This window comes from Sprattus sprattus (genome assembly GCF_963457725.1).
Source record: "Sprattus sprattus genome assembly, chromosome: 6".
In the NCBI taxonomy this organism is placed as follows: domain Eukaryota; kingdom Metazoa; phylum Chordata; class Actinopteri; order Clupeiformes; family Clupeidae; genus Sprattus; species Sprattus sprattus.
Window position 1 is genome coordinate 20,670,155 of NC_137925.1, and position 17,256 is coordinate 20,687,410.

The 17,256-nt window shown below is 41.7% G+C and overlaps 1 protein-coding gene across 1 annotated transcript in view; it reads right to left on the minus strand.

Moving 5' to 3' along the window:
- The window catches only part of lonrf4 (LON peptidase N-terminal domain and ring finger 4), a 16,725-nt gene extending 4,077 nt beyond the window's left edge, over nt 1-12,648 (minus strand). The window contains exons 1-5 of the mRNA XM_080841304.1: nt 11,777-12,648; nt 8,331-8,449; nt 6,913-7,035; nt 4,956-5,129; nt 184-313 (exon numbers count right to left, since the gene is read on the minus strand). Of these exons, the coding sequence (XP_080697430.1) occupies nt 184-313; nt 4,956-5,129; nt 6,913-7,035; nt 8,331-8,449; nt 11,777-12,074 (844 nt within the window). The 5' untranslated portion in view covers nt 12,075-12,648. The remainder of the gene's footprint in view (nt 1-183; nt 314-4,955; nt 5,130-6,912; nt 7,036-8,330; nt 8,450-11,776) is intronic.
- Nucleotides 12,649-17,256: the final 4,608 nt, after the last annotated feature.

The following is a 17,256-nucleotide window of genomic DNA, read 5'->3' on the forward strand; positions in this document are numbered from 1 at the left end:
TACAAGTTTCTTTGAAAATGAATATGCAAATGAGCTGTACAATAATCGAATATGCCCAAAATACACCCAATAGGCTTAATTTTTTCGTTTACTCCTACCACAATAAAACTTTACATAGTAAAAGTATACATAAAAAGTAACTTATTTTGTATTACAAGTTTCTTTTGAAATGAATTTGCTCACCTCTGTTATGCCTCTCCTCCTTCTTCATCATGGGCTCCTCGTCATCCTCCGCTGCGGGGAGGAAGGACACCGCCTGGCACAGACTTAAGCAGCACTCGGTGCTGGAGCCCAGCTTGGCTTTAGCTGCAGTCTGGAGTGAAACAGAGAACAGGAACCGTTTAAAGGCAGTGCAGTCAAGAGTCACCTTAGAACCGTTTAAAGGCAGTGCAGTCGGAGTCACCTTAGAACCGTTTAAAGGCTGTGCAGTCGGAGACACCTTAGAACCGTTTAAAGGCAGTGCAGTCGGAGACACCTTAGAACCGTTTAAAGGCAGTGCAGTCGGAGTCACCTTAGAACCGTTTAAAGGCAGTGCAGTAGAAGTCACCTTAGAACCGTTTAAAGGCAGTGCAGTCAGAGTCACCTTAGAACCGTTTAAAGGCAGTGCAGTCTGAAGGGACTGGTTAGTTGCATTAATTCCAACTTATTTATACCTAGTATAAATATATTACTTTTATTGGCATTTAAACATTTCTTGGTGAGGGCTCTTTGTTCAGACCTGGGGAAGGAGGTGAGAACTCCCTTCCCCCCAGGTTTGGGCAAAAGTGTCTGCAGCCATGGCCTATTTTGAATAGCTGGTAACACCCCTTAACCATTATGTATATAAGAGCCTGTTCTCTAAGGAGTAGGTTAGATAAGCTAAGGTAAAACACTGTGAGTGAGTGTGTGACTTCAAGCCTCTGTCTCAACAATGTGTGGCCGCCATTGTTAAGAATAAACCTGGATCATTACTGACAAATCCATGACTGAGTCTTCCAATATATGGTAGTAAATTAAATACCATCAGATGGAGGTTCTGGACCGAGAGATAAATTCTTGGATTTCGCTGAGATTTCAGCTCTGCTGTAAGAGTCCTACAACTGCCTGGTTTTGACACAACACATGGTAAGTACTTAGATTAAATTGCTTACCTAACCTTAGGAATAATAGGATAGCAAGTGCCTGTGCAGTATCACAGAAGATTTTTGGGTGCGGTAACGCTCAAGGGTAGCCACTGTCAACCGCTGTCTGAGTTGATGGGTTGACATGCTACAATGTATTGCTGTCTGTCTCAGATGTTAGGTCCAAAGGGATTATATGTGTTGTGAACAAAAACGGGTGTTGTGAAAACAGGACACAGCATTATTTTAAATTTAAGTTAATTTGTACATTGTTACATTAAATTGTGGAAACTCAGTTCTTGGATTTGACCAGTCATGTTTCAAGACATAAGATTCTCTAAATCCAGATTTCACAATGCTTTTGATTAAGTCAGAGTTTAGACTGCTAGATTTTAGACTGTAACTATTCACAAAATACTTACACACAGCTTTCACGCCTACACTTAATTCACACGTCAGGTCCAGCCTTGACTGAGACTCTGAATTGCCCATCAGGCTTAAGTGACCACACCCAAGCCACATAGCAAGACTAATTATTTTTATGCCTACACATTATTTTCCTAACCCATTGTATTAAGTGTAAAACATGTTTACCAACAATTATAAGGATATTTTTTGGTTATTTGTTTTTGGAACAGCCTTCATCCTGCATATAGGTGTTTAAGATAACTACACATTCCCTGAGTAATGATCTTACAGCAACAAAAGTGCTGTAACATCAAAAGGGGGAGGAGCTGAGGCTTAGCTTCAGAGCGATTTAGATCCTACAAGTAATACATATCATAAATAAGATGATAACTGCAAAATGTTTTTTTTGTTTTTAAGCAGGTCTTAGCTGCTGAATTTCTGACTACCAAATGACGCCAGGAGCGCTGAATTAAATGCCTTAGATGGTTTGGCTTTCACTGGCCCCTGAAATCTGGATGATAGAAGAGTTTTTATAACATAATGCTTTAACGAAATGTTTAACTACTGTAACTGGAACTCTAAGTAACTTATTTTCTTGTAGGAATGGAAATATTGTCTCCTGAGCAAGCAAATTAATCTGTGTATGTGTGAATGGGCTGGCCAGCCATAGAATGAATGAAGTTACAGAACTGTTAACAACAAATGTGACCACTGCTTTTGTTTTCAGGTGAAATTGTTTGATTAACTTTCAAATATTCAACGTCTTGCTCTAAAGGATATCTGTGAATTTTTTAATGACATTTGCTAACACTGTTTCTTCCTGAAAACCTGCTTCTTAAACCGCAAGGGCGCCACATACATTAACATCCAATGGCGAATCTGGGCGCAGACATACCATCAACAGCTTTTCACACCCAATACCAAATGTCTATTGTCTAATGTGTGGAGTATGCTAAGAGGCTTCCTGCCTCATGTAAGTGTTGTCCAGTATTATCTCCCCCAAAATCTCGTTACAGGATATGGAGATTAGCGGATGAAGGACAACTGCACCATTCAACCCAGATCAACCCCTCTGGAAGAAACCATCAGACGGGACAGCCAACACCTTATTCAGCCTCGTCACGATGACAACAAGGAAAGGAGATGTCAAAAAGGGGGACATTTGAACCCAAATCAACCCATCTGGAGGAACAAAACCATTGGACCATCAGACGGGACAGCCATCACCTTCAACCATCAAAGAAGATCCACATCTCTTGACCAAAAGGAACCACTCAAAGACGATCAACACCTCTCACCCTGAAGGAATCACTCAAGAGCCATCTCCTGATATGCTAAGGAGTGAATAGGCTGGACGACCCCATATGGAGCAAAGAATGGAGACACTCACACAAGACACACACACACACAAGGACACTCGCACACACACACGGAAAAACACAAGGACACTCGCACACACACACGGAAAATCACAAGACACCACACACGCACACACACATACACACACACACACACACACACAGACTCACACACACACGGACACTTGACTCAAGACACACACACACACACGGACACTTGATTACAAGGACACTAAAGCGTATTACCCTTCAACCGACATTATAATAAAGACATTTTACATGGCATGGACCACTTAGTAACCAGAAAGGAAATGTTTTAAAATGTTCTGTCTTTTGTTTAATCCTAAACATTTTTGATTTGTTTGTTTTGTTAGTTTATTTTAGTTTAGGATTCATGTGATTTGATTTTTAAGCTTTTGGTTCACTTTTTAATTTTATTTCCCTGCTGGCTACAATGTACTGTACATGTATTTATTACTGCTGAGAATACTATGCCCCATTTGTGAGACAGAGATTGAACAAAGCCACTCACACAAGGAAAAGAAGAAAATATAGTTAATATCTAATGTTATGTTTAAGACATTCTGTCTTAAAAAGGGGGAATGAAGGGACTGGTTAGTTGCATTAATTCCAACTTATTTATACCTAGTATAAATATATTACTTTTATTGGCATTTAAACATTTCTTGGTGAGGGCTCTTTGTTCAGACCTGGGGAAGGAGGTGAGAACTCCCTTCCCCCCAGGTTTGGGCAAAAGTGTCTGCAGCCATGGCCTATTTTGAATAGCTGGTAACACCCCTTAACCATTATGTATATAAGAGCCTGTTCTCTAAGGAGTAGGTTAGATAAGCTAAGGTAAAACACTGTGAGTGAGTGTGTGACTTCAAGCCTCTGTCTCAACAATGTGTGGCCGCCATTGTTAAGAATAAACCTGGATCATTACTGACAAATCCATGACTGAGTCTTCCAATATATGGTAGTAAATTAAATACCATCAAGTCGGAGTCACCTTAGAACCGTTTAAAGGCAGTGCAGTAGGAGTCACCTTACTTCCAGTCAGTCATCCTCCCCATCCCAGAAAGTCAATCATCAGTCTTGAGCTGACCAAACGAAGCAGACCCACAGCCTTGAACTGACCAAACGAAGCAGACCAACAGCTTTGAACTGACCAAACGAAGCAGACCAACAGCCTTGAACTGACCTAAACTCAGCTCTGACTGCCTCTGACTCGTCCCTCCCCTCTCTCTCTCTCTCCCTCTCATCAAAATATTATGCAATTTACTTTATGCATTTTGTTTGAATAATTCAAATGGACAAATACCATAAAGATCCCATGGCAGATGCTTTTTAGTGGTCATGATATTTAATATCCACTAACATAACTTCAAAATGTTTCCAGATCTCATAGTCTGTTAGAGGTTGTTTCATGCTAATGTGCGCTAATGTAAAAGATTAGAGTCGTCATGACAACTACCATTCATAACCAGATAACACTGTTATATCACTGACAACAATTTGCCATCAAAAGTTATAAAAGCCTGTGGCATTCGGCCATGACTTACAGCATGTTTACGTAAGTGTTGTCATAACGGGTTCACGTGAAGTTTGAGTGTGTTTTCCTCTCTGATTCAGGAGTGATAAACAGAGAACTTGAACCATACTTGAACCATAACCAAACAGGACTTTGATTCCCACGTGGGGTCAGGTTTAGCGACTGTGATTTGGGTTAGCCTCGCCAGAGTTCAAAGGTCAGGTTAGCGACTGTGATTTGGGAGTTCAAAAGTTCACATGAGTGCGTTCACTCGAGCTGTTGTGAACCGAGGAACTATCTGGCTGGCCTAGTCTCTGGACTGAGGGGTGATATTTCACACCTTTCACAGCTCTGCCTTTCTATGTGGATGTCCTGTGAGACGGCGACACAAAGGGATGGTACGGTACTTGACCCCCCATTAGATGACTAACATTCACACACTGTGACCGATACCATATACTGTTTTTAGTGGTCATGAGAGTCAGTGTGGAGCACTATAACAATGGGGTCACGACACCTTCACTTAAAATTGTCACTAGGAGTATGGGGGTGTCTTACCTTTCCGGGGTCACCTCTTTCTCTCGCGCCGTCCTCAAGGGGGTGCCTCGGACTGTCCCCTTGGGGGTGGGGCAGAGTGCTGGTGATGGGGCAGGGCTCCTTCAGGAAGTCAGACACCACCTGCAGGATCCGAGGAGCCTCCTCAGGCACGGACATACCCTCAGCCTCCAAGATCTACACACGCACACGCACACAGTCAGATTTGCAACAGGTTTAGCTTCTAGCAAATGTGAAAATGAAACAATACAATGTCAAGCAACCGCATCGAGGTGTTACTGTGTCTGACACATTATGTTTGTTCTCATCAGAGAAATCAATAAACTTATTGAACTAAAAACAATACTCCTGTGAACTATGAGACTGTGGTAGTTACAGCTAAGCAAGCTTGCTGCTCTAACAGGAATAAAACCATCCTTGATCTTACTTGGTTTTTGTCTTTTGTTACGGTGCTAAGTGAAAGCACTGCATTGGCCAGCTTGCTAGAGGGGTTGGTTGCTGGCTAATTATGCTGATTATACAGACTGACTTCACTACCTGCCTGGCATAAATATTACACAGATGATAATGGGAGACATCTAAGGTCACCCTATGATACTTGCGAACAGATATGCCCCTTACCTAAACGATCCTGCTTTCTTTGGTAGACGAGAATGCAAAATATAAAAATACAGTCACTCAATATATAATATATGATATCTGATAGATATAATATGGTCTGTTGGGGAAGGTGTTGAACCACTACTTGAAAAATGTAAACTAGGCACCCCTTCCTTCTCTTTTCGTGGGCAAAGGCTAGGGTATTAAAGATGTACAGAGTTCCCAGTTTCAGTCCCATTTTGCCATCACTTCCGGTGACAGTGCCGGTGTATTTCCATGCCTTTGATCATCTCTGTGGCCTTCTTCTTTGAAATGGTAAGCAAGCTAGGATGCGCCTGAAAAAAATGTAGAGCCCCCCCCCCCCCCCCCCCCTTATATTATATACAGTTTTATAAGCTACAGTAAGGGACATGAAGCGTCTCTTCACTACGCTATGCTATTTTGTAGCACTGTAAACTGATCACTGCATGGGAAACAGATTTGTATTCATTTATTTTTGTTCAGGGAATCTATCCACCTTGAAAGACACATTTCCCTCTTTCTATACAGAATGGGTTCAGATAGCCATCATGTTGTCTAGGAGACTGCTCGTCCAAAGATGGAAGTCAGCTTACACTCCATTGATCACAAACTGGCGCAATCTGCTTGGCAGGGTAGTGGGCATATAACGGGTATCCTGCTCTGTGCGGGGCAGATAGAATGGTATTACTTGAAATGGGAAAGATTTCCTCACTCCATTAACAGCCCTTAGCGACTAACTGTAGGCTCAGCTTCCTTCCATGTACACACACGCACACACACACACACCTTTAATGTGCTCAACTGCTCCCAGTTACAACACAGCCTCATTTCTTCTCTTTACTTGTACTTAATTTATTTCTTATTCACTAGTTTATGTGTTTATCCTCGGTTTTAAGGTGTAAACGTAAGTAATGTCCTTTTGTCCTTATTTATGTTTTTTATACATTCCGTTGCTATTCTAAATTAAAAAATGTCAATGATAAAAAAAACTATTATCAAGCTATTAAAACATCCAAGCTTTGATAGCATCATTATGACAGCTGAAATGCCAATAGTGTTTACATGACTGGTTATATCACCCCAAATTCAAAGCAGTGACCTTATGTAACCTATTTTATGACACACTAATGACATGTTAAGCCACCTCTGGCAGTTAGATTAAGTAAATTACGAAAACCACAATCAGCTCTTCTCATCAGAGCTGGCATGGTTTCTCATATAACCTGGCATGGGTGTGAAACGTTCCTGGATGGCTCAAGGCATCAGATGTGCAGTACTATTGTAAGGTCCCCCCCCACCACCCCCCCCTCAGTGGGCTGATATGAACCCAAGGCCTCACCCTCTTGATGTGGGTCTTGGCCGGGGTGAAGTCAGCCTGCTGTTTCAGGCAGTGGTGGAACTGGATCAGGGCCTCGGTCTGGCGCCCCATATCCAGCAGTACATTCCCTTTACGAAAGAAGCCCTGCATATGAGAAGAGAGAGAGAGAAAGAAAGAGAGAGAGAGAGAGAGAGAAAGAGCGAGAGAGAAAGACAGAAAGAAAGAGGGGGGGGGGACAATCATTTCGGTAAACAATATGCAATTATATCACACAAACACACACACACACGTATATTTACATATCGGGATATGAGTGTACTTCAGCATGTGTATGTATCTGGAAAATAAACAAACAACCTACATGACAATAAAGTGTGTGGGTGTGTGTGGGTTTTCACTGAAGCATCCCAAGGTCATGTGGAAGGAATACGGTACACAAAGAGGAAGTTATGTGGCTGTTCCGTAAGAGGTTATGCAAGCATAAAAGGTGATAACCATTAAGTCGTTTACCCAAACACAAGCGCATGACTTGGACAAAGTCTCCCGTCAGCTTCAAAAGTCTTTCTTTAGACATCAAATCTGTCGTCCATGGCAGGACACCAGAGATAAGCCAAATGGCCCAGAGGCAGGAGTCACAAAAACACAGCCATCATTATATCAGTATCACAAAGTACATCGTGAAAACCGCCTCTAAAGCCTGTGTTGTAACAGGCAATTCTCCAAAAGGAGCTTTGTTACGTTAAAGCTGCTGAGGCAAAGCCACCTGTTCAGGCATCAATCACGAAAAGAATCCTCGGGCAGGACAACCCTGACAAGAATTTACTGTGACAGGTATAAATACTTTAATTTCATAATAACTTCTGATTTCACATCCCGTCAGTAATCAGGATGAATGATTCTATATGAAGGAAGCTGTCAATTTGCATGCTATATATTTTACATAAAACGAAAAGAATAAATAGGAAAATTAAATTGTGCTATTTTGGACTTGTCTGACCATAGCAACTCCACATGCTGTGCACCTGTGAAGACGTACTTTCCACAGAAGAGGTTTCATACCATATAGATGAAAAAGTACCTGATCAACCACACATTTTCCCCAATGGTTTTGAAAGAGTCCTCAAACAGCACTGTAAGTATTTGGGTTGTTTGACACCAAACAGTCTCACAGGATATGTAATGTATTTTTAATGAAAAAAAAAAAAAAACTTTCATTTGTCTGTTATATTATTATTATTTTTTCGTTGGTGCCCCAGGTCTTTTTTGTATGACTCGGATATACTGAGTATATTTTGTAGTAAGTATGAGTATTGTTTAGTAAGAGTAAATCCTTGTTTTCTTTTCACAGACAGACATATAGGGACACATCTTGAAACTGCACTTGGACCGCATTCACCTCAGAGCAGGTGGATTTTAAGCAAATCTGGTCAGACCCTTACCTCAGTCCAGTTTGGGCGAACGTTGCAGAGTTCATCGAGGTCATTCAGAGCATCAGAGAAGCGCCTCAGTCCAATGTTGGCTTCAGCGCGCCATACCTTCAGACTTACGTCATTAGGAGCTGCAGAGAGAGAGAGAAAGAAAGAAAGAAAGAAAGAAAGAAAGAGAGAGAGAGAGAGAGAGAGAGAGGAGAAAGAGAGAGATCACCACCAGCATTGCCACCATCATGTTCGCTATTCTCCAAACCAGGTTCTCTCCTTATAAGCTGTTGGGTCACAGCACCTAAGCCATGGCCTACATGTAAACATCACCTAATTAGGGAGCAGTGGGCAAAACACTAGATGATGTAAGTTAAGACAGGACAGGACTTCAGACATTGCCACCATTCGATTGTAATCCAGTAATCACCATTACATGATATTTAACTTGGGACTTTCTGATTAACTGACCCCAATCTGTGAAGCTAGACAACCTCTCCTCCTCCACGCTCACCCTGAACATCGGTGTGCCACCAGGCTGTGTGCTGAGCCCTCTTCTATACTCCCTCATACCCCATGAAAGCATTCCTGTACATGTTTCCAACATCATATTCAAGTTTGCAAACCACACCACCGAGGTAGGTCTGATCAGAAGAGGCAAATGCAGGCCAGCAGGGACGAGGTACGGCACCTGGATGCGTGGTGTGTGTGTGTGTGTGTGTGTGTGTGCTTGGTGTGTGTGTGTGTGTTTGGTGTGTGTGTGTGTGTGTGTGTGTGTGCATGTGTGCGTGTGTGTGTGTGTGTTTGTGTGGACTCCTCCTGCGGAGTCCTAAGAAAGCTTACCTATGTCCATGGACACTGGTGGACTTACACCTCTACCATCACAGGCATACTCACCAACTGTATCTGGGTGTGCTCCGCATTAGACTGTAAAGCAGTCCAGGGGGTGGTGAAAGCTGCTCACCGGATAACCGGCACCCTGTTGCCCACCACTGAGAACATTTGACTTTAAACGCTGGCTGGGCAGAGCAAAGAGCATTGTCAAGGATGCATCACACCCTTAGCGTGGACTTTTTACTCTCCTCCTATATCGCAGGCGTCAAAGGAGCCTCCGCTCCCGCAACAGCCAGCTTAGGAAGAGCTTCTTCCCTGAAGCTGTGACTCCACACCACAGCGCTAGGCATAATTGCACTTATTACTCAACACTTTTATATTTGCACTGCCCATTCTTGCTCAGGCTGAAGCTCTCATGTTGTTCAGATTACTATAATACTATACTGTACATTCAACCCTTATATATACACACTCTCCTGTCCAACTCTGTCCACTTCACATCTGTATATAACATATTTAATATGTATATATTAAACATGTAATATGTATATGTTGCTCACTGTTGTCAATAACACTGCACATACTATAAGATATAGCATCACTAATGCTATAGTACTTTATTTCACCTGCTCCGAACTGTAAATAATAATATTATTTTGCACTTCTGGTTTGATGCTAACTGATTTGATGCTAACTGGTTTGATGCTTACTGCATTCCATGGCCTTGCACCTGCACTATGCACAGTTACATAAGGGTTGAATCGAATCTAATTTTTCAGGTTTCTGTAGATGTATTCATCTGATGCATGCAGTCACGAGGGTACTTGATGCAAATTGGAGAAACTTGAGAAGTAAGTGCAGTTTCTGGAATGTTGGGTACCTAAAATGGTTCGCGTCAATGTCCATCAGATGTCTTACTAAACAGAGGCACATTTTTTAACCTAATGCCACAATCGATACACCACCTGCAAAACTATGCATGACAAGAGCTCTAGAGAACGCAATGTGGAAAACAACAAAAAGATATCTTGGCATGTTGTGGGGGTAAAAAAACTGTGTTTTTTAGGGACTTCCTGAGAGACGACAAGATGGAGGCGTAACAATGAGGCAGCTGCAAATGTCTCACTACAAGTCCTGCAGGACTAACCACACGGACTACAGTTTGACAGCAGTTTGAATAGTATAATAACAATATGCCCAAATCTTTCACTATTACTGATTTGACATACTAAGGAGAGCGTGGCAGTACTGCAAATGCTTGAACTCCAAACAATGAACACCCTTATATAAGTAAAGAACTGACAGTCACACCCTGGGAGGTGTAGTTACACAATTTCCATGGAACATGTCTCCCTCTCTCTCTCTCTGTATGGAACATGTCCCCTCTCTCTGTTTTGAAGTATTTTTGTGTGCGCTCAAAAAAAAAGTTGGTGTATACACACCATAATAATACACACCCATGGCTTTGTAAATGGGAAACAGTCAAAGTGCACCTGGAGCGAGCCATACACTCGTCCACCCAATTAAACACTTCACTTCTGCTTCAGGAGCATGGATGGGAGGGATGTCATTTGATTGGCTCCTAATCTAAAATATCAACAACCGTTTTTGCCAAAATCGCAGACTTTACTTTTAAACGCATTTAAGGGTGTTCGCAACCTATGCAAGACAATATCTCTCCCTGGATGGAAACGCCACAAAACAAAATAGGCAGCAGCTCTTCTCTGTCTCACAGTCTTGAGCATGTCATCATAACAGCAACTGCAGGGTCACTGAAGAAGTGCAGCTCAATTAGAGCGTGTGTGCTGTAACCAACCTCTCTCTAAGTCTCTAGGGCAAATGCTAACAGCTTATGAAGCAAAATAGCGTCTACGCTCCATACACCATCTTAATATGAATTTTGGACGAATAAAGTAGGATGGTGACATAACTGCAGACTGTGGCTACTCACTCACTCTGATTGTCTCTCCAGATTGCTTGCCAATCAACAGGAGACGAGCCAAAAGAACACAGAGAGGCAGTATCAGGAGGACTGGAGCAATTGGTCCAGGTGCTGTAGATGCTTGGGCCATAGACGAAGCCAACCAGTCATGCGTGATTCATCCAAGGAGTTTTATAATGTTAGGTGCTACACATACTTCATAGGACCATACCTCAGGCATGTTAACTGTTAAAACAGAGAGCCTAGTCAACAATATAATGCACACAAATGTTTCGTCTGTTGAAAAAAAACTTTGTGTGACCCCAGCCAGTGTCAGTGGGAAATCATCAGAACTCCTCTCAGGAAGTGGAACAACAGGCACGTTCAAGCCCAAGCAAGAGAAAGAGGGGGTGGTAAGCATTACACTGACCTCTTCTTCACCGTCACTAACGAGACCATTTGAGCAGCTGATAACAATAGGGAGATGGCACAGACCCATATTTAAACATAGCGGACAGTGTTTTTTGTGAGGCACAAATTACATGTGTTTATATTTGCTTGTGGTGTAGTACGGGGTTAATAGTTGCATGCAGTTACACTTGCATAATTTAGTTTTGTAAGAACCCTATAGACAGTCAGTAAACAGCTAGGGAGGTTGTGTAAGTAGTGCCCCCTCCCTCCCCCGTCCCCGTCTGTTTCGCACAGAAACCCTTACCTAGTTCTATCCCTTCATCCGCAATCCGCAACGCTACCGTGAATTCGCTCGTTTTGAGCTTCTCCTGAATTTGGCACTTCATTTTAGTCTCCTCCGGGCAGCACTTCTCGATGATGCTGATGAGCAGCACGTTGTTCTTGGTGTTTTTGGCATCTCTTTGTTTTAATCTCTCCTTGCACGCGGGGCATCTTGACGGCAGGTAGCTCCCCAAGCATCGCCGGCAGAGCGAGTGACCGCAACTCATGGTCACAGGTTCGCCCATAAGGAACAGGCAAATAGGACATTCAAGCAGATCCATTGCGAACTTTTTTAAACGGCCTAATGTCCGGATGAAAGTTAGAGTCTTGAAGGCCTCTCCTTCTCTTACATTAATTATTTCTTTGGCTTTTCGCTCCCTACAGTGACCATGGTGTCACTTTCAAGTTAAGTAATCAAGGTTATGAGGCCAGAGGGTGCGACAAAATTACAAATCTAGGTTACCAAACCGATATAGCCCTGGTGTTTCGAGGAACAGTCAGCTATATCTTTAACAGTCGCTGTCTATTGTTACGAATGCACTGCAGTCATTTCCAAAGTCATTCAGCAAGATTGCCACTCACATTAAATCGAGTTTTAGTCTCACCAACAGTAACGTTAATGTTGACAATATCCTTTGTCAATCATAACTTGGTCTGTGTTCGCAAAGTAACGTCCCCCTCTACGAGCATGCTGAACGTAGGCTTTTCTCTTCAGTCCAAACGCTACCCTCGCCTGACCTACCAAACCGCGCTCCATCAACACCGAAATTAAATATTCGGTGTAAAGAATGGGTGTGTAAATTTGCCGTCTATTCATTCGATGGGTTGCCCAGGCTTACTATGCTGTGCATTGCATGCAGCCCACAGCTGATAATGTCTAGCACCATTAAGTTACATAAATAAAGGTCACATGGTACAGCAGCTGGCCTTTCTATTGGCCAGCCACTCCTCGTTGTGAAACAGTCTTTTACGCGTTTCGTAACAGTGAATTTCAGAGAGGCTATCTCAGGCTATTTCACACTATCGGTCCTCATGTAACTCGAATGTCAGGTTGCAAACTTTCTCCAAGAGTTGTCAACAATCCTCTTCTGGTTTCGGTCACACCAGATCAGATCAGTCTTCAAGCCAGAAAAAGTGTGTAACTGTGTGGCTCATTTCAGCGGGTACATTTCACATGGAGGAAGAAAATTAAAATTGGGATTGTTTTTTTTTCATCAAACTTTTGTATTTCATAGAACACACTTTAAATTTAACATTTCTAGTATTTGCTGAGCTTAAACCTGTAACATTTTAAAACATTTTATCTGAAAAACAATGTAGTTGCAGAAAATCTGTCAACTATGTTGCAGACAAATTGGGTAAAATACATAAAGTCAACATCAAACTATTTAAAAGCCTGTTTTCCCTCAAGGAAATTGTGTCTCTAAATCCATTAAGTAAATCTTTGGTGCGATAAGATAAATACTTTTTGTTTTGGAGTAAAAATATCACCACATTTAATTGAAACGTTGCCACAGCGTTGTGCAATTTGTATCAAAATAAGGAAAAACCGCCGCTGTGCAGCAGTCGGAAGTTCCCGGGTAAATATGCACCTGTTTAATAAAGGATATGAACCATAACATAAAATCCTATGAGGTGGTTATGCAATAGGAAACTGCCTATGCATTTTGCCGAAGCCCAGAAAAGGTTACATATGTAGACATAGGTTTCCTCTGTTTGGAGCTCCTCCATTAGAATTTCCCGTTCCACCTTAAATCTAGTGCAGCCAACTGCAATGATGCTATTGCGCCTTTAGGGGGCTTCGATTACCGCTGCTTACCATTTTCCTCTGTATGTGAAGTACAACATCAGAACTTTGTTTGGCTTTTGATTCACACGAACCTATTGGCAGGTTTTGGATGGCTTTTGAGGTTATCACTCTGAGGAAAGTGTATATCAGGACAGTTTCAGATATAATGAGTGCGCACTTTTTTAAGAAAATGAAAAAAGCGAGTGAGATTTAGTCTATTGCTCTCTTTCCCCATAGCTTTTGTACGTTTTCTTAGTTAACATGGAATAATATTCCATATCAAAGTAATGTGGTGTATTTATAAGCAGGCCAAAATCCATGGAACGGTGGATTTAAATGCTCTTATGTGACCACTTCCAGGTAGAAGTCTGCAGTGATAACATATCATGGGCACCTAGAAACACACTTCAGCATGATAGAATATGACAACTGAAAAAATATGGCATTTATTTTCAACTGTGTGTGTTGCCCTGTACAACATTGATTTAAATGCAAGTAAAAAGCTCAAGGCAATAAAACAATATTACCTATCTGTATATCTAAAATATGACTTCTTATCAGGTTGTCCAAAACATGTTTTCACCTTTAAATCAGTCAGGTAACATTGTTCATATACACACCAGTTTACATGTTACTATTCTCAGGCAGGGGCTCAAGCGATGAATACTCCGGGGCCAATGAGGTGAGCTTTCAGTGGCCCAAAGCGTCTCACCTCTTAGACTCCAGCCTGGACGTTGTCACATAATTTCAACTAATGCGCAAATGAGAACTGTTCCCTAGTCACTTTAAAGATAAAAACCTTTTTTTGTGATGTTAGGGCCTTGGGCCTTTATTATGATGTTAGAGCCTTGGGCCTTTCTTATGATGTTAGAGCCTTGGGCCTTTCTTATGATGTGAGAGCCTTGGGCCTTTCTTATGATGTGAGAGCCCTGGGCCTTCACTTGTATGGTCAAGTCATCTAAACCGATGTGTGTTTATATACTGTATATATACCGACTTTCACTTCCAAAGTTATTTTACTAAACAGTCCAGAGACACAGAAGCAATGAGTTTTCGACAGTCACTCTCTGATTCTAGGCCACTCTTGTCTCGCTACAGTTACACAACTTCTTGGATTGGACGTTAGAACACATTACTCTGATTGGACATGACACATGGGGTGATCAACACATGTCACATCAGGACAAGATACACGTTTTCCAGTGAAAAAAGCACAATTTCCATCTGCTGTGATTTAATCTCCTGCTTTCAGAGGTAGCTCAGGATGCCCCAGAGAGTTGGGTCCTTACAGAACTGTTATAATTTCTGAGTTTCATGGCAAATCACATATACATACGGTCTTGTCACGGTTGTTTTGACGCTTGTTTTTTTTTCACGTATTGACACTTCCTTCTCCTTATAGGGAATATAACATTATGTTTCTTCTGATAGACGTTAACATGACATCCCAGAACTGTTCAGCAAACTCTTTCTTATTTAAAACGGTGTTTCCTATTTCAAAACATCTTTTTCTGATGTCATATTTTAACATCCTGACCTGAGTTTCCAGGTGCCCACAATATTCTACATACTATTTTATGCAGCAATGGTGTTTAGGTCTTCGAGGAAAGACACACTGAATGAGAAAAGAAGGCCAGCATCATCACAAGCGCTTTGCCCCAACGTAGCACCTGTAACAGTGTGTGCGTGTGTGTGTGTGTGCGTGCGTGCGTGTGTCTGCAACTGTAACAGGGTGTGTGTGTGTGTGTCTGCACCTGTAACAGGTCGTGTGTGTGTGTACTGTGTGTGTTTGTCTGCACCTGTAACAGGGCTTGTGGCTCCAGGATCCGCCTCCACTCCCACAAAAATACTAATTTCCATGGATTTTGGGCCTGCCTATAAATAAACCATATTACTTTCATGTCAATATTCTTCCATGTTGACCTATGTACTGGGGAAATGTACCTAATGTTAAAGAAAATGTAACATCTTCCTCAGAGGCTACTGTATAACTTCTACCGCTGCGCTATAGAGAGTGTGCTTACATACTGCCTGAATGTATGGTCATACAGCTGTACAAAGGCGGAGCAGGCAGCCATCCAGAGGCTGATTAAAACAGCGGGAAGGATCATTGGAGTAGAGCTGCCCGACATCTTGTCCATCTCCTCCTCCCGTTGCCTGCAGCGCTCTTAACGCATCCTCACAGACCCTTCTCATCCTGCCCATCATCTGTTCCTGTTACTCCCGTCAGGGAAAAGGTTCAGATAAAAAAAGGCACACACCTCCAGGATGGCAAAGAGCTTCTATCCCTGTGCAATAAGGCTCCTCAACAGCTCACCCACCACACCCCCCACCCCCCTTCATCTATCCCCGGCCCAGCCCGCCCCGCCCCCCCATGGACTGCACTCTTACACTTGATGCACCTTAATATGGAGATATATTGCTTTTATTATTTTTATTATTATTTTATGTATGATATTTATGAATCTATTTATTAATTGTTATTTATTATTATTTAGCTGTATAAGAAGTCTGTTGCTGCCTCTACTGTCTCGTTGCCTTTGTGGCAATGACAAATAAAGTACTTTGAACTTTGAACTTGAACTCATCTACACAATTATAAACCATGGGGAGAGAGTGGATAAACTAAATCTAACCGATTTTTTTGCACACATTGTCCTGACACATACTTTCCTCAAAGTGATTAAAGAACAATTCAACCTAAGCCTGTTAATGGGTTAGTGAATCAAAAGCAAATAAAAGGGCTGAAATTGTTAGCTAAGCACAGAGGGAGGGAAAGCCTCGGTAATCGAAGCCCCCCACAAGCGCAATCGCGTCACTGCAGTCGGCTGCACTACTTTTAAGGTGGAACGGAAAACTCGAAATCTAGAATAAGGTGCCAACTTCAGCCTGGCCGCAAGAGGTTTAAATATGTGGCATAACTATGTTGTGCACTGTTTCTTTTGGAGTTATGCCGTGTCAAATTCACGAATACTACGCAGAGAGGATTTAATGGTAGAATAAGCATATACTTGATAGAAATAAATGATTACAACACAGCTAGGGCATTACTTGTGCAAATACCCCTGAGTGAATTAACCTGTTAGTTCATTAGTATATACTTTTGCTCCCAGAAATATGGCATGCCGTTACATGAAGGGTACATAACATCACGTAATACCAAGTAATACATCTAATCCGGTCATATCGAATACTCCCTCTTTTATGTGAGGTATTCTAACTAATGAGTTATACAAGAAGGATTTCCTGAAGAAATGTCAAGTCAGCATTAACAAACAAAAGTAATATTCAGCTATGTATGTAATGATTATTTACTAAGAAGACCATAACTGTACATTTTTATAAAAACAATTCTTCCCATAGTGACCAAGGCATAAATGGCAAGATGAAAAATGTTGTTTGTCAATGCTCCTTTGCATTCATGAAGTTTCTTTCTGTTTTTGCCATTTTATATATTCACTGGTTCAGATTGTTTTCTGACCAAAAAATAATCAGCTGGAACAAAGAAACAATAAACATAGAATGCACAGGAATGTAAATAATTCCGATTAATCGCGGATAGAATAATATGAAATTAGACTAATTTGTGAATAAAACAAACATACAGCACCCTTACAGAGGCACTTGAAAATGACTGGTATTCCCACTGGGACAAGTCTTTATTCTTTCCCCAC